This window comes from Sceloporus undulatus, chromosome 10, assembly GCF_019175285.1.
Source record: "Sceloporus undulatus isolate JIND9_A2432 ecotype Alabama chromosome 10, SceUnd_v1.1, whole genome shotgun sequence".
Classification (NCBI taxonomy): Eukaryota; Metazoa; Chordata; class Lepidosauria; order Squamata; family Phrynosomatidae; genus Sceloporus; species Sceloporus undulatus.
In genome coordinates, this window is record NC_056531.1 from 11,497,932 (window position 1) to 11,522,826 (window position 24,895).

The following is a 24,895-nucleotide window of genomic DNA, read 5'->3' on the forward strand; positions in this document are numbered from 1 at the left end:
CTCTTCATTTATAATTTGAGTTAGTCTCAATCATGTACGAAGGGGATAGTGGTGCAGAATCCTATTGTAATAGCAGAAGAATGTCCATTTGTCTGTCTCTCTGTCTGCTTTCTTTCTTAATCTGCCTTTTTCTCAACATGGGACTCAAAGCAGCTTATGGTATAAAAAAGCCAATCCAAAATAAAGCTAAAAATCTGAGAATAAAAAGTTAAAATACAATTAAACAAGGGTTGTGCAGCTGACGGATACTAATCTTTTTCCTCTCATGCAATTTACGTTTATTATTATTATTAGCTTTATTTATGAAGCGCCGTAAATGTACACGACGCTGTACAAAAACCAAATAAAATCAAGGATATATAAAAAGCCTGCCTATGGCGTACAATCTAGAGGTTAAAACAACAAGTTAAAAACATCATATGAAAACAAGTTAAAAACAGCAAATATCAAATATTGAGTCAAGCATCAAAACAACCAGGTCACAATCACAGACTTCCCTCCAATAATTTAATTTTAGCTGAGCTGCTCTACTTGTGAACTTAAAGATATGATTTGAGGGGAAAAAGCAATTCAAGCGATGGGATGCAGCAGAGTAGGAAAGGTACTGCTTTTAACACTGCTTCCTTTTGCTCTTAAATGTTAACCCTCCCTTTCTATGGGATAGGGCAGACTCCTATTTTAATCAACACGATAATATATCTATGATATATATATCTCTAATATATTATACTATATATCTCTAATCTTGGGAAAGTTCTGAAATAACTTGGCCTGCCCTGCCCAAATGTCCCTGAACTACATCAGTTTCTGCATACATTTTAAAAAGTTGTAATGCTTTACAAGTGTTTTGGCTGTTTCAATAAAACCCCTCTTCAAATGACAATAAAAGCAATCATATGCTCCACACAATATAATAGAAATAAAGCAGCCCTGTGCACCTTTGCTAGAGGGCATATGGCACTTGAGAGCAGCTGGTTTCCAAAGCAAGACATAACGGTCATGGACATCTAAATCTTGATTTAAATAAGGCTTCCAACATATTATAATACTTCAAAAAAGGTCCCCAGCACAAGTACAGTATAACAATACTAATATAAAAATTCTACATATGGTTCACCATGAGATGCGTACAACAGGAAGAGTAATGTCTTATCACATTGGAGCAACAAAATGTTCATATATAGCACTAAATGAACCCCAAAGAGAATGCAGTGGCAAAACCCAAAATCAGTTACAAGTAAGGATACATCCACAGAGAAAATTCCCCTGCTGATGGTTAGCTATATAAGTAGATATTCTCTGTTCATATTTTAAATCTCACTATCTAACTGTTCTTTCTTAGGCCTCCTTAACACATCATTGACATTTATCACTAGTATTTTCTTTGGTATGCAACAGAGAGAAGGGGCCTTAACTCTTACATAGAAATAAAGCCGCTAATGTTCCAGTCTTGGTTACTCCATTTAATACTGAATCTGACCACAGGAATTAACTCATCTCCAGTGATGATGACTGTAGCTTATTCACACACATTAAATACAAATAATATCTAAGTGCAGCTCTCTTTAAATCATATGCGACTTAACAGCATTCCAGAGAGTCCCACGTTTTAGTCCTAAGCTCAACTGTTAGGCCCAACTAGAAATGAAATCAATGGGGATTTGGTAAGTCAATGTACTTATGTAAACTCCGCTGGATTTAGGTCTTGATCTCGAGTTGAGATCCTTTTCACCAACTCCCAAAACAAACAGATGTAAACGGGCAGATGTAAAACTACTGCCAAGGAGTAAATGCAGAAACCTGAGAGTGCTCTGAGGGTTAGTTCTTATTAAGGTGGTAAAACTTGTGTCTGAGCTGCATCACTTCAGGCCAGAGCTTGGAAATAAAGTTACAAAACAACCAGTTTTTCAGAATGATGTCTTGTTTCCTATGAGAGTATAGCTATATTACAAATCTGAACGAATGATGGAGAGCATCCCTCTCCTTGGAGTGTAATGATAACTTTAAAACATAACCAAGAGTAGCAATGCTAGCCATACAGCAGAATAAAACAAAATCCAAAATCCACAAAGGAGTGAAAGATTACCTGCTTTCCAGAAGTATCTATAAAGCAACACATTTAGATGCTTTTAAGATACGGAAAAATAAAGTTACCTTTTTTTTTTTAAAGGGATATTTCTGGACTTTGGGACTATCATTAATTGCTTTTTAAAAGTAATTTCCCAAGCTCTGTTTTAGACTGACTGTGTCTCTATTAAACAAACCTTCATGCTGAAAAGTCAGAGAGAATGTGAGGCTACAGTTCTCGCTGTTCCTAGAAATAATAGCCCTTTTCCTGATAGGAAGAAACAGACAGTCATCTCATCCTATCTGAACAGTCTGAAGTGGTACAACCCAGGCACAGGCTTGTTCTATAGAAGAATCCACATTTCAAAATGTTGGGGTCACTTGAATTCTAGCATTTTGTCCACCGCACAATCATTTTGGTTTCTAGTGGTAACAGAGCTACCAGAAAGAGACTTCTGGTTTTCTCTTTTCAAACCTCCTTACATGTGGATATTGAGCTTTCAGCGGATCTGACAGTCACTCTTTCAATTGCAACCACTTCAATTGTTTGTTTTGGAGCTGAAAATGTTAAAGAGTGACTTTGCTGCACTGTCATCTTCAGGGCAACCTTTGGGCTCTCTGAGACAGTCAGCCATAATCTCTTTGGGTTCCCTTAGAAATACCACCAAGACGGTGATGTTGTCAGTGGATCCGCTCTCCTTTGCTGCTGAGACCAAGCTCTCCGCCGTCTTGAGACCATCCCCTTTGTTTTGCATTAAGTGCTCTAGAACGTGGTCCACCACCTCGAAAGGTTGGATGGCATCAAAAAATCCATCACAAGCTAGAAGCACATAATCTTCAGCACCTGTCAGCTCAAACGATGCACTGTCTGCACAGCCAGAGATATATGGCTTTTGGAGCAGGTCACCTAAGAAAGAAAGTAGAAGAAAAAGAGATAACAGACTAGCAGCCAACCCATTCTTTTTGTGAATGTTCAACACATTCTTCCATTTCTGGTGAAGGCCTTCGAGATCTTCCTGAATGGCGACTGCTATTATTCCTCACCATCAGTTCTGCTGGCTATGGCTGATGGAAGGCACAGCTCAACAACATCCCAACTATTGGAGGCAGGAGCTGAACTGGCATTATAAAGATTGCACTAAAGATCTTCTTTGGGTGATGTGATCCCCCTTCCTCCACATCTTGATATTACTGAAATCTTGTTTTGTTTCTTAGCGTCCTTTGAAATGCCTCAATTGTTTTGCCTGAGCAGGAATCCGCATGCTTTCCTTTGCTCAATGCTTGTTTTTAAGGTGTAACATTTTAATGTCACCACTGCTTGTTTGCCATTTGTCTTCTTTAACTGCTTTTTAACTTTTTGTACGCTGTGGATTTCAACCTATATTTGTTTTAACTGTTATAAGCTGCCAAAATGGGAAATGCAGGACAATGGCGATGACAATGATAATGGGACGAGATTCATTCTGTGTCCTTCTGCTGTCTGGAGTACATTTACTAGGTACATATGTGGAGCCCTTTTAGTAATGTTTCCCAGACTCTGTAATGTATTGCACCAGGAGGCATGTTCTCTGCTTGTTTTTATATATTTATAGAAACCTTTATATTGTGCCTTTTGGTCCCAAAAAGGCTGCCAAGATGGCTCGTCATAAAAACCTATGCAAACAGTATTCAAACATTTTTAGACATCAGATCAAGTTACTGCCATCTAAGTAAGTGTTTGGAACAGGCAATGGTTAGACAGTTTGCTGGTTTTATTCTGCTGCTACTTTAATTTTGCCTCTGCTGATATATTGCTTACATTCTGATTTATTGTATTTTTGCACACATTGTCATAATGTGTGCAAGAAATACTCTTTATGAAAAGAAATACAGGTTAAACGTGCTTTTAATAAGTAAAAAAAATCAAAGCATTTCACATATAGAAGTGAAGGCAAAGCTATAAACTACCATTTCAAAATGTTAAAACATAGAATTGTCGGTTAACATAAAGAAAACATTAGCAACAGATTCTGATACCAACACACACACACACCCCATCTTGAGTGGCACATCTACAATGTTAAAATATCATTACAGATGCTTTCATAAGAGAACGGAAGGAGCTTTATTCTTTAGCACATTGTGCCAGGTGTGTGTTACTATGGCAATATTAATGTAGGTGAAGTAAGGTCAGCAACTAAGTCCAAGGTTAGCAAATACTGCATTGTCTCTTAATGTTACTAAACACCACATGGTTTTGTGCAATTAGGATTTCGCTGCAGCATTTGTGCCTCATTCTTTTCAACCTTCCACAAGAAATAGGCATTCAGTGTCAAAACAACCTTTTCCCCCTAAGATATAAACAATTTAATTAGTAAGTTATTAATTGTTGAGATTGTGTTTTGAAATAACTCCCTACCCAAAGAAAAAAATGTGCCATTTCAAACTGTGAGAGGAAACAACAACAATCTCCCATCACATTTATATGTTGGCATTTTTAAAACTGAGTTAAATATGTTAAATGAATGGGCTCTTATAGGCTTGTGATATTTCAGAATCAGGCTTACCAATAGCTCTGGAAACAGCCAGGGTTCCATTGACACGCCAGCAGTCTGTGTAGGTTACACAGCCTCCTAATGCTTCGATGCGTTGTCTTTCATCCTACATAAATAAATTTTTAAAAAGCCTCACTAAGCCTTTGTTAGTAGACGGCGCAAACACTAAATGTGGTTTCTGGAAAGGAAGGGAAAAAAGCAGGGGGAATAGTCACTTCCCTTTTCCCTATTCATGAAACTTTCCCATATAGCTTAAGAGAGTAAGGATGTTTTCAGCAACCTCATGAGTGCCATCTCACTCATTTCTGCCATATGAAGGGCCTTACTAAGCAGTTGGCTTCTGTGTTGTGTGAAAACTCACAATCCACATATCCATACAACAGCAGTACTGCCAAAGTATCAGATAAGAAGAATTTGCACGTAATTTCTCTTTGCACAGCTCAAGAAAGTATAGCCCATAACCAACCATCTCCTCTTGTGTTCACTTGACCCTTTTTTACATGCAGTCAGAGACATGTGGGAGTTGCTTTCCTACCAGCTTTATCTTATGTGGCAGTGAACTGCCATCCCGAGTCTCTGTTTAATGAAAAACTCTTTGTGTCCAGCCTAAGACCTTTCACAGTATTTCTACCCAGAGTCAGGGTGACTAGTTGTCATCACCACAAAGGAGGACAAGGCACTACAAAATGTAAGGCATTCAAAAAAAATAATACAGGACATTACCAAACAAAGCCTAAACATACTAATAGAAATAGAAATTCATTTCATATGGTTCATTTACAGGTATACAGATACTGTCTTTTAATAGGTACTCAACCATATTTTTGTGATTAACTGTTCTTTGTTAAAATGTCTTCTTGGCATGCAATAGACTTAATAGAAGTCTGAGCAAGACAAATGCTTAAAATTGTACTTGACTGGCAACAAACCCTTGGCTGAATCTACATTTAAATTATTATTTCCATTAAGGGAAATCATAGAATCATATAGTTGGAAAGGACTACAAGGGCTATCCAAAAAATATTCAACATTTGCACTGTGCCCTCAAGTAGTCCACTGCCTGGTCTGGGTCCCCTTTGCAAAACAAATGTGCCCTGAGCTCTGGGGGTAAGTCTTGTCTGCTGCTGCTCCTAAAAAAAAAGAACTTTAGAAGGATCCATCTTATCCCCATGTTTGCATTGAGGACAGGCTGCCAAGGAGACACATTTTTCAAAAGGGAAGAGCAAATGTGGTGTTACTCAATGGGCTTCTTAGGCATGCTCAGAATGGAAGACATTTTGGAATTCATCCTGGACAGAAGGTTGAAACTTAGGACATGTCCCAGTAAAGGAAGACATCTGGTCAAACTGCCTAGGATCCAGCTGTCCAGACAACTGGGTGGTGTTTTCTAACTTTTCTTCCTAGCAATAGCACTCTCTCCAAAGCAATTCTGATCTGTGAGATACTTACTTTAATTAGGCTTTCAACTCACATTCACATCTATGGCTCAATTGCTCTCAAAATTCCATACGTTCTAGAAGCTCACAGGTCCTTAACAGCGCATTTTGTGGTCTTCAAATATTCCTTTTTCATTTAATTTGGAAACGAGTATCTTTCTATATACCTATGGGGTGCCCCATTGACGCAGACATCTATAAAGTTCTGGGAAGCCCCATTTTGCATCAGACAGAGGACAACCCATATTGTTTTAGAAGAGAAGAATAAATTGTTCACAGAAGCCAAGAGGTTTGAGGAAAAGACTCAAAAGAGCAGCAGTTACCTGTCTCTCTGGTTTGTGAGGTTCCATCAGGGTTACAGCTTTCCCTCGCTGGACCAACATCACCTGGGAATCCCCAAGCCAAGCTATATGTAACTTGTTCCCCACAATCAAGGCAGAAACACCGGTGCTACCACTGCGCAGCTTCTGTGGAATTAAAAGGGGAAAATATGTTCTAAAGAGTCTTCAAAGGATGAAAGGTACTGTGGCACAGGGTGAGATAACTGGTGCTCATTACTTAAGCAAGAAGCTGATGTCAAAGATGTTGTAGTACTGATGTGGAAACATTTACAGTGAATTCACACCAGTATACTTTAGTTGTAATGATTGGAATGATTGTCAAAACACCTGTCAAGAAGTAAAACACAACTAGTGATTCTGTACACACATATACACAACCTATCCCTCTTCAGTTTGGGTTTTCTGAAAGCAGCCCAAAACCGCATTGTCCACACAGCCCACTCCTAAGGCAAGCCAACACCCATGGGCTGTCTGCACCATGTGGTGTCAAACTGTTATTTTTTTTGTCACCTCTTCACCATGCATGCACACTATCACACAAACACACTGCTAGTGACCTCCAATTGCCTCCCTCTTCCCACCCAGATGCTATTCCATTGGACATTCCCCCATGACTGGCCACACAGTTGTATGTGTGATGCACTGCCTATACAGTGCATCGATGTGCTCAGTGATACATTGGGAAAGCACAATTATGGAGGCTCCCCTGTACATGCTCTCTTCACCCCATGCACCCGTTGGATTGTCTGGTTTGTGTATGTTGTAATTACATCCATTGAATTATTGGGAATTGTGTTTTTGCTTTGCTGCGTTACCGTACTGGCACCAGGCTGTTTATACGCCAGTGCTATAATGCACATTTTCCACCTTGAGTCAGAATATCCTTTTTGCTCTGTTTTTCAGCCCAGGCACACAGATTTGTTTCACTTTTCTACCCACATTTGCCTCGTGTTTCGTAAAAAAAACCCCACCTTCAAAGCGGTTAGAAGTCACTTGATTTGGCCAGTGTGGACTACCCCTGAGAGTGCAGTCTTATGCAGATTTACTACAGAGTGAGTCCCACTGAACTGAGAAGGACTTAATTAGTGCTATTGCTGCAAGGACCACTTCTGTGGAAAACGCAATAGGGAAACTAAGCTATCATGTGTAAACATGTCTATTCCTTCACATAACACTTGTGTTAGTTAATTATAGCAATGCACATAAAGTAACACTTAACCAGCTTTACCTAGTTTTCACCATTCTCCCTCCCCAACATGGAAAAAACAAACACGCCAAAACCAAAGCCTTTCATGGTCGGCATCCATAGTTTTGTGGTTTTTGGGCTAGTGGTCCTGTTTTAGAGAAGTTTCTTCCTGCGTTTTGCCAGCATCTGTGGCTGGCATCTTCAGAGAATGCTTGCCTGGAAAGGACTTGGGCAAATCACTCCTGCCTTTCCAGGTTATACAATATATCTACCCAAGTTCTTTCCAGGTAAGCATTCTCTGAAGATGCCAGCCACAGATGCTGGCAAAACGTCAGGAAGAAACTCTTCTAGAACATGGCCACATAGCCCGAAAAACCCACAAAAAAACTATAACAACCAAACCATCACATTGAAGAAGTCCTTGGTTTATTTTTTATCCAAGACAAAGTTGTCCATGTGCAATATTTTGGTTAGTGCTTTCTAATATACATTTTACCACAACAGTGGTCAAAGAGAGACAGTATGGTCTGATATGGAGAACCAAAAACCCCCAAACAAACCTACATGGTTGTATAATACATCAACACATGCTGGTCTGTGACCGTAATAAATATTTATCATATCATCAACATGAAAAAGCTTCATGTACACCCTAGTCATGCTCAGATATACCTATTTTCCTCAAAATGTGGACAATTAACCGAAGATGGACATGATTGCATAACCGGAAACTCACGGATTATAGTGGTGGGGGGAGACAGCCAATTTTATGAAGTATATAGACTAGGTTACATAAATTAATTATTAGGTTCTGCTCCATATGGATAAAAAACCACTTTTGTTAAGTGCTTTTTCACATTAATGCCCTTCACCATGGTGAATAACACTGGTGGGATTTGAAGAGGACTACCTAGTGTTGCTAGTCAGATGACACAGTTGTGCTAACTCATTTTCCCCTTCTCACATATATTCTCTAGTAATTAAAAAAGTGCAAGAAGCAAAAACAATGGGGGGATTCCAAAGGAAGACGATGACACAGTCTGAACTTCCTGTAAAATTCCATGAACTTATTTGGTGACTGCACAATAAAAGCTTCATCTAGAAGCTTCCACAGCGAAGTGGCACCCCACAGATGTTCTGAGAAGAATTTAAGCACAGGCCAGAGAAGCAGAACGTGTGGAGTTTAGAACACTTAAAACAGCATTAAAGACCAGTCTCTTCCAGCAGGCCTATCCAGTAGCTTTTTAAATGGTAATTTTAAGTATGGATTGTTTTAATATGTGTGTGCTTTGTTTGTTCTTTTAAACTGATGTGTGTGTTTTAACTGATGTTGTGTATTTGTTGGTCTGTTGTTCCCTGTCTAAATCCATGGGGAGAGGTGGGTAAGTACAAGTACAGTCAGTCCTCTGTATTCACAGACTTTTTATCCAAGCATCCACGGCTTGAAATTAACAAATATATACATTCCAAAAAGCAAGCCTTGATTTTGCCATTTTATAGAAGGGACACCATTTTACTATGCCATTCTATTTAATATGACTTGAACCTCACAGATTTTGCTATCCATGGGGGCTCTGAAACCAAACCCCAGTGGATACCAAGGGACCACTGTACAGGAAATTTCTGATAAATGAGTATAATAGTGCTAGAAAAGTGAAGGTCATGGGAAATGATACAGTGGGAGAGGAATGACAACACTATTCTCCTGGTAACCCTTATTTTGGAAAGCTTTGAGCACTGGTGTACTGTAGTCCTAGTAAGGGCGCTTCATTGCAGAGCAGTGGATCCCAGGGCACCAGTAAGTTCTGGACAGTTGGTTGATAATGAATCATGCTTTGGGATTGTCCCTGCATATGTAGACAAGGAAAGCCAAACAGCAATCCATTAACTTCACAGCTATCCATCTTTAACTCTAAGTATACATCCAAAGGCTTGAGGTTATTCCTTCACAGTCTATATGATGGTCTATTGGGCTGCAAATCCATACTGTTTCATTTTTAATAACCAGTTAGTGTGCGCACAAGTTCAGGAAACATGAATTACACTTTTGGGAAAATAAGTTAAATACTGTAGATTTTTCCTCTTTGGTGATTTAGATCACTTTTAAATGGTCTACCTAGAGAAATTATTTGTGAAGATCTGGCCCAGCCATACCACGGTACTAGCTCCGCTGCTGTGTGTTTCATCACATTGTCAGCAGCGTATGATCAACTATCCTGCTTTCTCCCCAAATTTCTAATCCACCGAAAGAGGAAAGAAAACCTCAGCTCTAACAGGCACATCCCAGATTCAGTTTTTCTTAAATTTGAGGCTATGTTCCGTGACTGGAGGAGCAGAAAGGAGTCAACTAGATAAATATAGATGTGTTTAAAACATATGGTTATCCTTCTGGAAAGATCCAGACATCAATCAATCAGTGCTGAGCTAAACAAAAAATTTCATCTCCTCCAATTTGTGGACAATGCCTCTTCAGCTATAGTCTATTAAATCAATCAATACATTATTCATCTGGGATGCTTAGCGAACTAATAGGCATTAAGTAGTTACAGAACAGTCAACTGTCGAGAGGATACGCTTCTCAGCACTCCCTCCTTCTCTGGCAGGCCCACAATTTATCAGTGCTGTAGGGCCAGCTTCTCCCCACTCACCTCTCTCCTGGCTTTCAAAAGAAACATTTCATCTGTTTTTTCAAAGGCTTCTCTTAAGGCCTCCACTGGATTTCTCAGGATCTCCTTGTGATGTGCCACGTTTACATGCAAATGAGTAGCTGCATAGTTCGCAGCATCTATTCCTCCATGCCCATCAAACACGGCAAAGTATGCTCTGTCCACATTATCCTTTTGATAGTGGTGTCATGTAAAGAGAAGAGAGAAAATATATACAGTGTATATAAAACCAAAAATCATATGAGAATGTCTTATTGGCTTGCAGAGGAGCTGGCAACAAGTCACATCCTCTGATCAATCTACAATTATAGTACATTTACTCTGGGTTACCTTCACAAAGCAAACCTACACTACTTAGCCCTGCATCACCTCCAGTAATAGAAATCCTTATACCATGGGTAGGCAAAGGATGGCCTTCCAGAAGTTGTTCGTTTACATGTCCCATTATCCATCACCAGTGGCTATGCAAGCTAGAGCTGATGGGAGTTGCAGTCCAATATCTCCACTTCTGCCTTGCAAGCAGGCATATTCAGAAATTCAGATTGTTAGATCTTTAGTGTGCATTTTAATATGATGTTTTAGTGATCTATTGTCCATAAGTAGTGCTGCTGCTCAGGTTATCAAGTTAACAGAACACATAGCTTAACAAATAGTTTGAAATCTCTGTATGGTGTTTATATACTGTGAGACTGGGACTGCTTTTTAAGGAGTGCAGGACAATATTGAATTTACCATTTTAAAACTAACATGGCCAAGAGAAAGTGAAATTCACCACTGCTGGAACTGGATGATTTTTGCTCATTACTTTGGAGAGCTAAAATTATCTCAAAAGTGGACAACAACTACTGTGGGTACTCGGATTCCCTCACCTGAGCCCTAGAAATTTACCGTCATGCCAAAAAGTTGATTAAATTCTGGTAGACAAACATGTCTGTCCTCCATTTTCCGACGAGTATTACGGGTTGCGTGGATAGAAACCTGGAGGTAGCGGTCAAGGGGCTTGAGAGTTGGTGGCTGCTTTTGCCATTTGCAGCAAACTTCCCAGAGTTTGTTAAAGAAACAGCGCTGCAAAGGACCTCCATCCAACACTGGGAAAAAAAAAGTTATACGAAGTCATCATTTGGAGGCATACATTGCATATTTATTCCTTCGTCCACACTATTCCTCTCACTGCTTCAGCTTTTTTCCTCTCACCAGTTTATACTGGACTGTATTAATTTTGTGAATTTGTCTTGTTCATTAATTGATGTAATTTTAGATAATTTGTTTTTGTTGTAATGCTGATTTTATGTGTTGTACTCCCGCCTCGATCCATGGGGAGAGGCGGGAAATATAAATAAAGATTTTATTATTAAATTATTATTATTATTATTATTATTATTATTATTATTTTTATTTTTTTTTTTTCAAGGTCAAGTTTCACCTTTTTCTTTAAGGTGAATGAAGAAATTATGCTGTAATTGTAAAATGCAGCAACAGTGCCAAACATCTTGTCTCTCGTCTTTCATTTCCAAACAGCATGGATTAGAACAAGAGGAGACGGAAATTAAACCTGTAGAAACCCACCAACTTTTATGTCTCCTCCAACTTATTGAGCCTGGCAGAGGAAGTTGCTCTTTCTCAACACACATGCAACACTATTTTATTGCAAAGTGTTCTTGCATATCAACATAGTATGGTCCTTGTATATACTTTACCAGACCAGCTTCTAATGGAACAATTTTCTTGAAATGGCTGTAACACGGAAGTTACATAAGTTAACACATAACAAAAAGGCCTGAAAAGTAGCCCTTCCTTTGGTATGACCAGTCTAGTTTTCATCTTGGTCATACAATTACGTCCCTTATAAGTGACTGAATCAGTATACAGGGCAGGATAAGAAATGACGTGTTGATTATTTGTTGCTTTGTGCCTTCCATGGCAACCCTAAAGTGGCTTTCTTTGCAGAATTTGTTCAGGAATTAGTTTTTGTCTTCCTGTGAGCTGAGAGTGTCACTTGCCCATGGGATTTGAATCCTGGTGTCCTAGTGTCTTATTCCAGTACTCAAACCACTACATCTCTCTCTCTCTCTCTCTCTTTTGGAATATGAGTTTTTACTATAATATGCCAAGGAATCTACAAACCTTCCTTGACACCTTTGTTGCCATAACAGCAGGATAACACCACACACAACTGTCTTTGTTCAGTACACGCTGTGTTTAGGGATAGGCTTATGGGATGCAGATTTGACAACTGTTACCAAATTCCCTTTACCTTTAGCTTATCACTTCTCTGAGTATCCACAAGAGCTACGTATTTGTCAGATACAGCAACCTGCATTTATCTCTATGGGTGAATTAATCTTTCTGAAGCCTCTGCTGCTAGCTTTAATTTTGTGTGTCTGAAATATTAGCGGAAGGGCTCTAGTAATAAAGCTGTTGTTGAATTTTAGGGCAAAATATTCTGAAGTGCAAAAGACTTGTGGGAATCTGGTAGGTTACACTGACTGACCATAACTTGACATCTGACACCAAACCAACCTTATGAACCTGGGAGCTGACTGGGCCAGTCTCTCCAAAGGTGAACTCCAACCTTTTGAAAATGCAGCAGTTTTCAAAAGGGTAGCCATGTTAGCCGGTTGCAGCACAACAACAGAGCCATGTGGTACCTTTAAGAATAGAAGGTTTATTCTGGTAGCAGGTTTCATGGTTACACAACCTCCTTCCTCAGAGACACAGAAGGCAATATTGGATTAGAATTAAATATATCTAGTGTTTCAAGTAGAGGTAGGATACAGACAATAAAGTGAGAACATAGTTAAATCCAAACTTATTAGCAGTGACAATTATATATGGCCACAAATATCCTAGCACTAGGTAGTTCATTAAGAAGCGGTTGTATAATACAAGTATCTTTTCTTTCCTTATGGTTACCTCGGCTTTCTGTAGGCTGTGTGGGACGAACCTAGCACAAGACAGGAAATCTTTGCAAATGAAAGACAACAAGGCTTTTTAAAATAAATAAATAAGATACCCACGTGTTTTGAGGCAATATGAGTGAAGATACTGTATGGTGAAAATCAAAGTAAATGCAGTATGTTCTTCTCGAATGTTGCATGAAGACATGCAGTTTTTAGGCTCTCCATAAGGTGGAGACAATTTATTACTTGATTATTACTTGATGTGTGATTATTATTACGTACCTGATGTGTGATTCAGAGGAAAAACAGACTGCTTGTATTAGAATTAAATATATCTAGTGTTTGGGTGGGACATTACATTCACATTCTAACATCCATTCTTCTAGCACACTGTTGGTATGGGACATAAAGTATAGATGATGAGAGGAAGTATTGCAAGGGAGAGTGCGCAGCTCAGTAATGACAAAGTGGCGGGTGTTTTTTTTGTTTGTTTGTTTTTACAAATTAGCAACGATTTCCTCCAAACAGAAGTATTGAAAGATAAGCATAAAAAGATCCAAAGGAACCCTGTAGTACCATTGGGACTAACAGAAAAATAAATTTCTAGCATACATTTTAATGGACTCAGTGGGCAGACATATATACCAACAGGGGAAGAGGAGTGTAACTTGCAACAGAAATGCGAAGCATGTCGGTACAATCACTGTTGAGACTGAACTTGTCACCACATCACCATACCCACATGCTTTGCATTTGTATTATAATTCATACACACACACCCCTTGGGATATTTGTTTGTCCCCACAGGATTCACTCCGTGCCTCTGAGGAAGTGAGCTGGAGTCCATGAAAGTTTATGCGAAACATTTCTTTTTCTGGTAGTCTCAAAGGTGCTACAGGATTCACCTATATTGTTTCCTCAATACAGTTTAAGTGTGGGTGATCTTATGTTTTGCACAATAATCTCACTCACAAAGTTGTCACCATGTTCTTGGGCAAAGAACGAAGAAGGGCAAGTGTCTTTTTACATTCAAGCTAGTCTGAAATAAAGCCACATCCTTCCTCATATAAAGCAACTCTTTCTTAACATCTGTCTCAGAAAGATGATATTAAAGCAACCAGGAAGATAAAATGTTAAAGGATAAGTAGTACAGGAAATGCACTACTACTATTACAACTACTACAAACTGGTACGGCATTATAGAAAAATTACCACTAATACAAATGGATGTAACAATTTGCCTTGCCATGTGATTTATAATGAATTTTGAACCACTGGATTAGATCCAAGGATGCACTTCTGTGCATGGAAGTTATCTACTGCTCACGGAAGTCCTGTAACCCTGTGGCAAAACATGTGCTTTGCACACAAAAGACCACAGGTTCTATCCCGAGTAGAGCGAAGCAGGACAAGTCTTGCCTGAAACCCTGAAAAGAAACTGCCAGTCACTGTGTACAAAATGCTGACCCAAGTGGACCAATGGGCTAACAGGGTATAAAACCACTTTCTATGCTTTCCTAATGCTGTCTTATATCTTGAACTAGAACTGTGTGACAACAGCAAAACTAAATCCAAAGAAACTGCTAAAATTTCTTGTAGAGCACTTTCTTGCATAGGGTGGTGGGGAACCAAAATAGAGCCTACTTGTTATAGCACTACATCAATTCTTAAGCATTTGCAGAACAGGACCAGTGACTTTCCCCCTTTCACTCAAGTATATTTGGATCCAACTCTATAGTGCCCTCAATTTCATGTTACAGACAGAAAACCAAGGCTGAAAAATGCCATCTCCCCAAAAGACATGGTAATTTCGTGGGATAAATTAATGCAACTACCAAGATCCAGCACATTTCCCGTATGCTGAAGAGCTTTCCTATTACTTCAGTGGCAGAAGGAGCCCCATATGTTCATGCCACTTGCATAATTCATCAGGAAGTAAAATATAACAATAGCAGCATCTATTAGCGATGAGTGCGTGGAATGGATCTGCGTTTTCCCAATTCTTCAAAACGTTTTATTGAAATGCCCACAAATATTCAGCTGCTGTGTATAAGAAACTAAGACCTGCCAGCTACACTGGTCAGTGTTGTTTTGCTGTTTCCCTTCTGTTTGCTGTTTCCCTTCTATTCTGTTGCGATGAAAAATGATTTTTGTTTGAGAGTTGTACCTAGTGCAATCAAATTCCCACTCCACAGAAAATGAAATGTTTCTAATTCTACCTCTTACAACATTATGACCCCCAGACTATAGCCATGTTCTAGTAGCCTCCTATTTGGATTACGGCATTATATATGGGACGATCTTTGAAGATGGTTTAGTTTTGAAGACTGCCAATTTTGACTGAGGCAATTCATTCAGACAATCCCAACAGATTCAACAAAGCATTATTGGCTAGCTTTCTTTGCTAAGTCCAGTTCAAAGTGCTGCGGCTTACCTTTAGGCCTGAGGTAGGCAACACACAGGCTTTGTTTGTACTGCATATGTTTCCCCAGCCCATATTTACAGCCCCTTAGATCTTGAACAGGGATAAAAACAATGAAAAAAAGAATAACTAAGGCTACTGGCAATTCTTGTTTAGAACACGCCTTCTGCTCGCAACTTTTTCAGGGTAAAAAAGGATGTTATACAACTAGAAGTGGGCTTCTGGCTTCAGGGGTAGATGTAGCCTACAGTGGGTGCTAAAAGCAGGGGGGGGTTGCCCCTGCAGTGTGTAGCATTTTTGCTTTTAGCCTCTGAATAGTTTGGGCTCCAACAACCTGATGGATTGCCTACTTCTGTGTTATACTCTGCCTATACTCTAAGGCCATCTGCTGATGTCCTTCTCCAAGTGTTGCTTCCACCTGAAGACTGATGGCTGCATCCACACTGCAGAAATAACCCGGTTTGAGCCCACTTTAACTGCCATGGCTCAAGGTGATGGAATTCTGGGAATGGTAGTTCAACAAACCTTGAGCCACGATAGTTAAAGTGGGCTCAAACTGAATTACTCCTGCAGTGTAGATGCAATCTGATGACATCTTATAACAGGACCTTTTCAGATGTTGTGCTCCCATTGCCGAATGCCCTTGCAGAATGAACATTTTAAACTTTTAGGAGTCAGGCTCTGCCTTTTTTATTTGCTCATGCATTTGAAATATTGGTGTTGGGAGCCAGTGTGGTGTAGTGGTTTGAGTGTTGGACTACGACTCTGGAGACCAGGGTTCGATTCCTGGCTTGGCCATGAGACTCATGGGGTGACCTTTCGTAAGTCATACTCTCTCAAGCCTCAGGGGAAGGCAATGGCAAACCTCCTCTGAACAAATCTTGCCAAGAAAACCCCATGATAGGTTCGTCTTAGGGATGCCATACCTCAGAAATGACTTGAAGGCACACAACACACATACATCTGCTTCTTGTCAATGATGGTTTTTGTGTATATTAATTGTATCCAGATGTTGTATTCCAAAAGAGCATAAACCACACTTGAATACATTTTGAGGAAGTGCAATATGTAAATATTTTGCATTAGTGAAAAAAAGAGCAACGTTTACCAAATAATAGTAAACTTCTGTTCAAGATCCAAATGTTACAAAGATACCTACAAGGAGATGTCCCATGGTGTCCAGCTTCCTCCTCTTCAACATTCTGCTTTTGAAAATCACTGAGATCAGTCTGTAGCAGATCACTGACTGCAGCATGAATCAAAGATGCTGCAAGGAGGGGTGGTGCATTCCTGATGGGAAAAGAAAGAAAAGATACTGAAATAGGCTGCATGGAGTAAGCAAGACTAGGAAAGTCGGTGTTTTGGCAATCCAAGTCTAAAACAAACGAACCTCTGTTCCCTCATAGCAAAACCAAGACAAAACAAACAAACAAACAAACAAACAAAAACCTCATGAAGGCAATTTCTTTTACTATATAAGATTTCTATCCTGCCCTTTAGCCAAAAAGGTATCCCAGGTGAATACAAAGAGAAGTAGTGTGTGAGTTCCTACTCTCAGGAGTACAATCTAAGCAAAAGACCTGATATACAAGGAAGAGGAGGGGGAAAGCCAGTTGACTTCTTAGAATGGAAGCAGTTCAGGTAGCTGGTTGGAACAGCTGCCCCTGGCTAAATGAAAGCTAAGGGAGGGACAAAGACAGCTGGTCTCAATAGTGGCAATAGACTATGCCTATGGCTTGGGTCAGATGTGATGTGAACCTATTTTGATATTACATGAATTATCTTTGGATTCATATACTCCTTTCTCCCCCTGAACAGTGCAGTCCTCCCTTTTTGTCAGCATAACATAACTTCCGATTATGTGCAAATCAGAAACAGAAACCATCCTTTATGCCTCTAGGGAAAGACAGAATCTGGTCCTCCTCTCTAAATTTAATGGAACAATAACTGTCCCTGGAATAAAGGTTAAGGAGTTGTCCCAGCGTCACATCATAGAATTAAGATGATGCAGGCTAAAACCTCTCGTGGAATCAGCCCAATCTCAGGGTAAACAGACTTTTAGCCTGGGGTAAAATACTCCTGGTTTTGTGCAGAATTTCCTAGAAACTTGACAGCAAAACCTGGCTGTTGACACTGGCTCCCTGTGTTCCTTACCTTGCTGGCTGTCACTTTCACTCCAAAGACTCCCATCACTGTGTCTGTTGTGGAAATGGGGTGCCTGGCTGCATGTACATGGCTAGACACCCTATTTCAGCATCAGATGCAGTGACAGGGAAAGCTTCTCAGTGAAAGCGTGCACAGGCCATGGTCTGGCATGGGGATGCATGTGTGAACATCCCCTCCATCCCTGTACTGATCCAGGCACCAACTCAGGTGAGCACTGGGGCCAGGATAGACTGTATAAGACATTGTTGTGCATCCTCACTGGGTCCTGGCCTATCTGCTCAGCCCCTAAGAAAGCAGCCCAATACATCCCAACACATCTGCGATGCCCCATCCTCACTTTAAGACTTTATCAGACAGTGGTGTGCATTCTCAGTGGGTCCCCAGGACTCTCCATGGGATGCACCATCCACTACCAATGAAACTACAGGGCTACTCTTGGTTTAGTGCCTCTTTGTCTAAAACAAGGCCTTACAGCTATAGGGCTGGAGCCTTTTGGTGTCAGTACTTTGAAAAAGGAATTTTCCAGACACTGCACAGTATGTTCCAAATGAAGCCATGTGAGCACATTGTGAATCAGCAAAATTGGTATTTGGTTTAAATACAAAATACCACTCTGTTTCTGCTTATAATTTTCAGGGCAAAACTAGTGTTTTCCTCAACCTGCATCTGGAGCAGCTGGCCACGAAAACACAATGCAAGAATACAATTTTTAAACAAATACTGCCAAATTAGTTTAATGTACAGTAATAAACCCTTTAAACACCTTTCAGCTATGGTGACAAAAATAGGAATATATTCTAAGGTTCAAAGCAATAGTTATTACAGCTTATTCTATACCCATAAGATAACTTCTTCAACACATTTCATCCAATCTACCCTTGAAGCTCTTTACCCCATTCATGCACACTGTAAGAGAGGTATGTTCAGTTCTTAGCTAATCCTAAGGATTTCCTGTTATTCCGCTTCTCCCCCTCAGAACCATGTCCTGTATCAGAACGGTTATGGTAACAATAGCATCCTTCTTCCTCCCAGAATTTCCTACAGGACACAATCTACATCTCTTTGTGTTGAGTAATACTTGGTTTCCTTTTCGGAAGATGAAGTGGAAACAATGTAGACAAAAAGAATCAGCCCTTGCCAGATAATTGTAAGCAGTGACTTTCTTCTTAGAATCATAGAGTTGGAAGAGACCGCTAGGGCCATCCAGTCCAATGCAATTCTGCCATGCAGGAAATCTAAATCAAAGCATCCCGACAGATGGCCATCCAACCTCTGTTTAAAGACCTCCAGAGAAGGAGACTCCACCACTCTCCAAGGGAGCGCCTTCCACTGTTGAACAGCTCTTAGGGTCAAGAAGTTCCTCCAAATGTTGAGGTGGAATCCCTTTTCCTGTAGTTTGCATCCACTGCTCCATGGCGTCCTATTTTCTGGAGCAGCAGAAAACAAGCTCGCTCCCTCCTCACTATGACATCCCTTCAAATATTTAAACAGGACTATCATTTCGCCTCTTAACCTTCTCTTCTCCAGGCTAAACATCCCCAGCTTCCTGAGTTGTTCCTCATAAGGCATGGCTTCCAGACCTTTCACCATTTGGTCTCTACCTGTCCTTGCCAATGCCAATCTGTACCTATCACTGCTGGAAAAATATAAACAGATTTGTGACTTGAATTGCTGTGCATCAACAAAATATATCATACTTGCCAACCAAATTTAGACACTAGGATTATTTTTCCAGTCAAACAAGAGAAAAAACTACTTTCAGGATTTGGTTTGAAGTGTAATTCAGTGATGCTGGGGCCCAACTGCACATGTCTTGTGTTCATCCATAAATAAGGACTATTCTTAGCACATTTAAGTTGTCTGGCGAACATAATACTTATGACCATGCTCTCTCTCCCCTCCCCTGCTATCACCAAGCCAGCCCTCCAGAACTACAGGCATCTGGTAACAATGATCATATTGTACAATTCTATGTGTGTTTACTAAGAAGCAAGCCCCACTGGGCTCAATAAAGCAACCAGGATGGATCTGTTGTCCAAAACCGTTAAACAAAATGCCACAGGCAAGCCCTCCTTTGCAGAAAGGAAAACACAGAGGAAACAGGGTCACTTGTAGTTATGAATAAAAACCCCTGATCAATTTCATTTTTATAAACCACCCCAGAGAAATGTTTCTGGCGACATTTTGACTGAATGAGACCCACTTGCTATTCGCAGAAAGAACACAAGTACACAGTCTCAAAAGTGGCATGCTCTGTTGGCAAGAGAGTGTGCCACTCCCTCCGTAAGAATTCTTGGGGTGGAAGAAGAGTAATAAAACTGGATGAGGCTTGACAGTTTGAGCCCTGGGGATTTATGCATCCCTGAGATGCAGCCTCTCCAACTAACACTCGCTTCAGGGCAAGTATGCAAAAAATGCAACTACTGACATGTTCCGCTCTTGCATTAATACCAAGAGTGACAGCTGGGGTGAAAAAGCTGCAAACATCGCATGAACTCTACTACTACGGAGATTATTCTCCCCTAAACTGGTGCCCGCCAGATGTGTTAGTCTATAACTCCCATTCTACTTGATGGTATGAGAATTGATGTCCAAATGTCCAGCAGGCAAGTTGGGGAGGCCCTTGAAAGCCTGAGCTTCATTAAAACAGGAGCTCTGATCTGGCAGAGTGCTCAATATTTTGCTTTTCCTATTCATAGGCAATCTGCCTTTCAGTGGAACATTTTTTGTACTGGGATGCCAGTAAATTCTCCCAATAGTTTGGGGATTATGCTTTCCCTCTTTTATAGAACCTCAACAGAAACAATCAGAGATGCTTAAAGCCACCGTAAACAAATCCTTATTCCTTATGGTCACAAACCAGTGTGAGAATTGCAAAGTAGAGAAGACAAAATACAATCAAAACCTGACCCAAACAGTAAAATCAAAACAAAACATATAAATACACATTATAAAAATACAGATGCAGTGGGCCCTTGGTATCCGCTGGGGTGTGATTCCAAGACCAAAATCCATAGATGCTCAAGTCCCATTTAAGTAGTAAAATGATGACCCTTATATAAAATGGCAAAATTACAGTTTGCTTTTTTGAATCTGTATTTTTGGGAGCATTTTTGAGCCATGGATGTGTGAATCTGTGGATAAAAAAATCTGTGGATATGGAGGGCTGACTGTCCAGATAAGCATTCATCTGTCAGGGAACGGAACCCAGTTAAAGCACAACTTGGTATTCATTATACTAATCCGTGGTGCAAGTCATCTCCTGTCGGATTTTAATTCCTCCCTACCAAAATTTAGCTACAGTGGGCCCTTAGTATCCGTTGGGGTTTGGTTCCAGGACCCCCCGTGGATACCAAAATCCATGGACACTCAAGTCCCATGAAATAAAATAGCATTGTAAAATGATGTCCTTTATACAAAATGGCAAAATCAAGGTTAGCTTTATGGAATCTACAAACACACACACGGAATATTTTCAAGCTGTGGATGCTTGAATCCGTGGATAAGGAATTCGTGGATATGGAGGGCTGACTGTACTTCATGTGCTATAGCAAAATTAGTGTCTGAAAGCAGCAAAGAAACAAAAGATTGTGAAGTCGAAGGCTTTCATGGCCAGCATCCATAGTTTTCTGTGGGTTTTTTGGGCTACATGGCTGTGTTCTGGAGGAATTTATTCCTGAAGTTTCACCTGCAACTGTGTCTGGCATCTTCAGAGGGGGGGTGGCATGGAAGTGAGTGGGGTATATATACCAAATAAGGGTCCCAGAGGTATATTTACCCCACGCACTTCCATGCCACCCCCCTCGGAAAATGCCAGCCACAGTTGCAGGTGAAACTTCAGGAATAAATTCCTTCAGAATGTGGCCACATGGTCCAAAAAAATCCCACTGAAAACTAAACAAAAGATTGTTCTGAACACCCTGGATGTTTGTGGAGGATGGGCAAAATAGGATCAGTACATCAATAATCGAACGCCAGAACCCAAAGCCCAGTCTCAGGCCTTCAAGTCCCCAATAAATGTCGATCAGAAGGTTGGGATATGGGTCTTTCCAATAAGAAACAAGAAACCCATGCATCTGAAGTCGAAGGCTTTCATGGCCGGCATCCATAGTTTTTTGTGGGTTTTTCGGGCTCTGTGGCCATGTTCAGGAAGAGTTTCTGTCAGGGATGCTTTGATTTGGATTTCCTGCATGGCTGGGGGTTGGACTGGATGGCCCTAGTGGTCTCTTCCAACTCTATGATTCTATGATTCTTCCTGACGTTTCGCCAGCATCAGTGGCTGGCATCTTCAGAGGATGCTGGCATGGAAGAGAGTGGGGTATATACTGCCATTCAACAACAGAACAATATACACAGATTAACATGTAAATTGCATATATATTATTCTTGACGTTTCCACCTGCCTCTGTGGTTGGCATCTTAAGAGAATGCTGGCATGGAAGTGAGTGGGGTATATACCCCACTCTCTTCCATGCCAGCATTCTCTGAAGATGCCAGCCACAGCTGCTGGTGAAACATCAGGAATAAACTCTTCCAGAACATGGCCACAGAGCCCAAAAAACCCACAGAAAACAATCCAAGCATTGATAACCTCAAACCTCCCACCCATACATTCATATCTCCCCATGCTAAAATGGCTCCGTCCCATACACCTGTGTGGTGATGCTCTCCCTGCTGCATGAACGGGTGAGCTGGGTTCAGCCACATTCTCTCAGCCTCAGAGGAAGGCAAGGGCAAATTCCCAGTGAACACACCTTGCAAAGGAAACCCTGTGCTAAGTTCAGCTTAGGTCAGAAACCGCTTGAAGGCGCACAACAACATTAATGTACCCTTTCGACACACCCGGCAGGATATAGTGGTTTGAGTGTTGAATCTTGGAGCACCCCTTCCATCTCTCATATGTTTTGTTCTCCCCACCTCTTCTTGTTCTGGCCCTTCCAAAATTCACCAACACCGTCTTAAATTCCATGGAAAGAGTTAGAGATTGTTAAGAAATGGAATGTGAAGGAAATTGGATCGACGCATCCACTCAGTGGTTTGAACGTCGGATGACGACTCTGGAAACCAGGGTTCGATCCCCCACTCAGCCATGAAACCCACTGGGTGACTTTGGGCATGTCACACTCTCTCAGCCTCAGGGGGAGGCCATGGCCAACCTCCCCTGAACAAATCTTGTCATGAACATTTCATGATAGGTTTGCCTTAGGGTTGCCATATGTCTTGAAGGCACCCAACAACACATGGTGCAATGGCCCCAACAAGAACCCTCTTCGTCCTGCATAGGCTTGAAAGATATAGCATCTGTTGCAGACAGGAGCACACACTTTCCGCACACTGAAGGGCATGAAGAACTTCTTGTTGTCGTTGTGTGCCTTCATGTCATTTCTGACTTATGGCGACCCCAAGGCAAACCCTATCCTGGGGTTTTCCTTGGCAAGATGTGTTCATAGGGGGTTGACCATTGCCATTCTCCGAGGCTGAGAGAGTGTGACTCGCCCAAGGTCACCCAGTGGGTTTCCTAGCTAAGCAGGGCTTCAAATCCTGGTCTCCATAGGCTGCTGCATCCACGCTGAAGCAACCACCTGGCTTGACCCCGCTTGACTGCCCTGGCTCCAAGCTATGGCATTCTGGGAGTTGTGGTTTGTGCCTACTCCAACTCCCAGAATTCCACAGCCTTGAGCCAGGGCGGCTGCGAAGGAAGGCGCTTGGGTTTCCCTACCTGCTGCCCAGGAAGGTCCGGGCCAAGTCGGCCATTTCGGCGGGGGCCTCGTCTGGGCTCGGGGAAGCCCCTCGGCCCGGGGGGCTCCAAGGCAGCGCCTCGTCCGGGCCCAGCGCCTTCGGGAAGTCCCTCAGGAGGGAGCCCAGGAAAGCCCGCGCCTCCTCCACCTCCGCCGCCGCCGCCTCAGGGCAGGCCATGGCCGACGCCTCTCCTCCTCCTCCTCGGCCTCTCCTGCCTCGGCTTCCCGCCCAGCGCAGAGGAAGGGCGGGAACTGAGGCCGACGGCAAGCGAGGCCCACAAGAAGGCCGCCTCCCTCAGCCCTATCCTCCCCGGAGTCCCCCTCAGGGCGGAGGAGGAACCTGCCCCTCAGCGCTTATTATTCCATCCCCTCCGTCTTTGGAGTGTTAGACTGCCACCCTGGGGACCAGGGTTCGAAGCCCAGCCCAGCCACAAAAACACACCTTGGGCCGAGTCACACTCTCTCAGCCTCAGGGGAAAGCAAGGGCCAACCGCCCCTGAAGAAATTCCTCCTTCACTTCAGTGGGGCCAAGCTGTTTGAGGCTTGGGCCGTGACACATGGCCATTGGCTAGAATACAGGCATGCGGTTGTAGGAGCGCACCCACACCTCAGCCATGCATCCCATGATTTCCCTCTCTGTTCATCCCCTGGGCATAAGCATCAGTTCCAAAACCATGAGAATGGAGGGAGGACTGTACATAAGTTCTTCCACAATGTTTTCCTTTGCATTATCTTTTGTTAGATAGGATCATAAAGTTGGAAGAGACCGCAAGGGCCATCCAGTCCAACTCCCTTCTGCCATGCAGGAACTCTCAATCAAAGTATCCCCATTGACAGATGGCCATCCAGCCTTTGTTTGAAGACCTCTAAGGAAGGAGACTCCACTACACTCTGAGGGAGTGTGTTCCACTGTTGAACAGCCCTTACTGTTGGGACGTTCCTCCTAATGTTGAGGTGGAATCTCTTTTCCTGCAGCTTGCATCCATTGCTCCATTGGGTCCTATTCTCTGGAGCAGCAGAAAACAAGCTTGTTCCCTCCTCAGTATGACATCCCTTCAAGTATTTAAACAGGGCTATCATATCACCTCTTAACCTTCCCTTCTCCAGGTTAAACATACCCAGCTCCTTTAAGTTTTATCCACATACGACTTATCCACAGGTCATATCAAAATCCATTATTTTGGCCTCCAAACCTGCTCTCGACTTATACATGAGGGAGACTTATAGTTGACTACATATGGCTAGTTTATTGTGGCACTATTGTTCTCTGACAGAGAAGGCTCAATGTCTCACAAAACTAGTTCCCAGAATTCCAGAGGCTTGAGCCAGGGCAGTTAAACTGGTCTCAAACTGGAATATTTCTGCAGCGTATTTTGGATTAGTCACCTTTTGTCCTCAAACCAAGTCCCCAGTCATTGGACTCTGCTGCCATTGTACCA

At 41.7% G+C, this 24,895-nt stretch overlaps 1 protein-coding gene across 1 annotated transcript; it reads right to left on the reverse strand.

Moving 5' to 3' along the window:
• Positions 1-750: 750 nt before the first annotated feature.
• Positions 751-23,726, reverse strand: PPM1F (protein phosphatase, Mg2+/Mn2+ dependent 1F). Its single transcript, XM_042442084.1, has 7 exons — positions 23,438-23,726; positions 16,712-16,842; positions 11,119-11,318; positions 10,213-10,401; positions 6,361-6,504; positions 4,614-4,707; positions 751-2,974 (listed from the first exon to the last, which is right to left on the reverse strand). The coding sequence occupies exons 1-7, from the start codon at positions 23,632-23,634 to the stop codon at positions 2,607-2,609; spliced, it is 1,323 nt and encodes a 440-aa protein (XP_042298018.1). The 5' UTR covers positions 23,635-23,726; the 3' UTR covers positions 751-2,606.
• Between the last annotated feature and the right edge of the window lie 1,169 nt (positions 23,727-24,895).

Bases quoted from the DNA above. Each gene is read 5' to 3' on its own strand.
- PPM1F (XM_042442084.1), bottom strand. From the start codon at position 23,634: ATGGCCTGCCCTGAGGCGGCGGCGGCGGAGGTGGAGGAGGCGCGGGCT. The intron at 10,402-11,118 runs GTAAATTTCTAG...CACTATCAAAAG, and splicing joins ATCAACTTTTTGGCATGACG to GATAATGTGGACAGAGCATA. The intron at 4,708-6,360 runs GTAACTGCTGCT...TTATTTATGTAG, and splicing joins CTCACAAACCAGAGAGACAG to GATGAAAGACAACGCATCGA.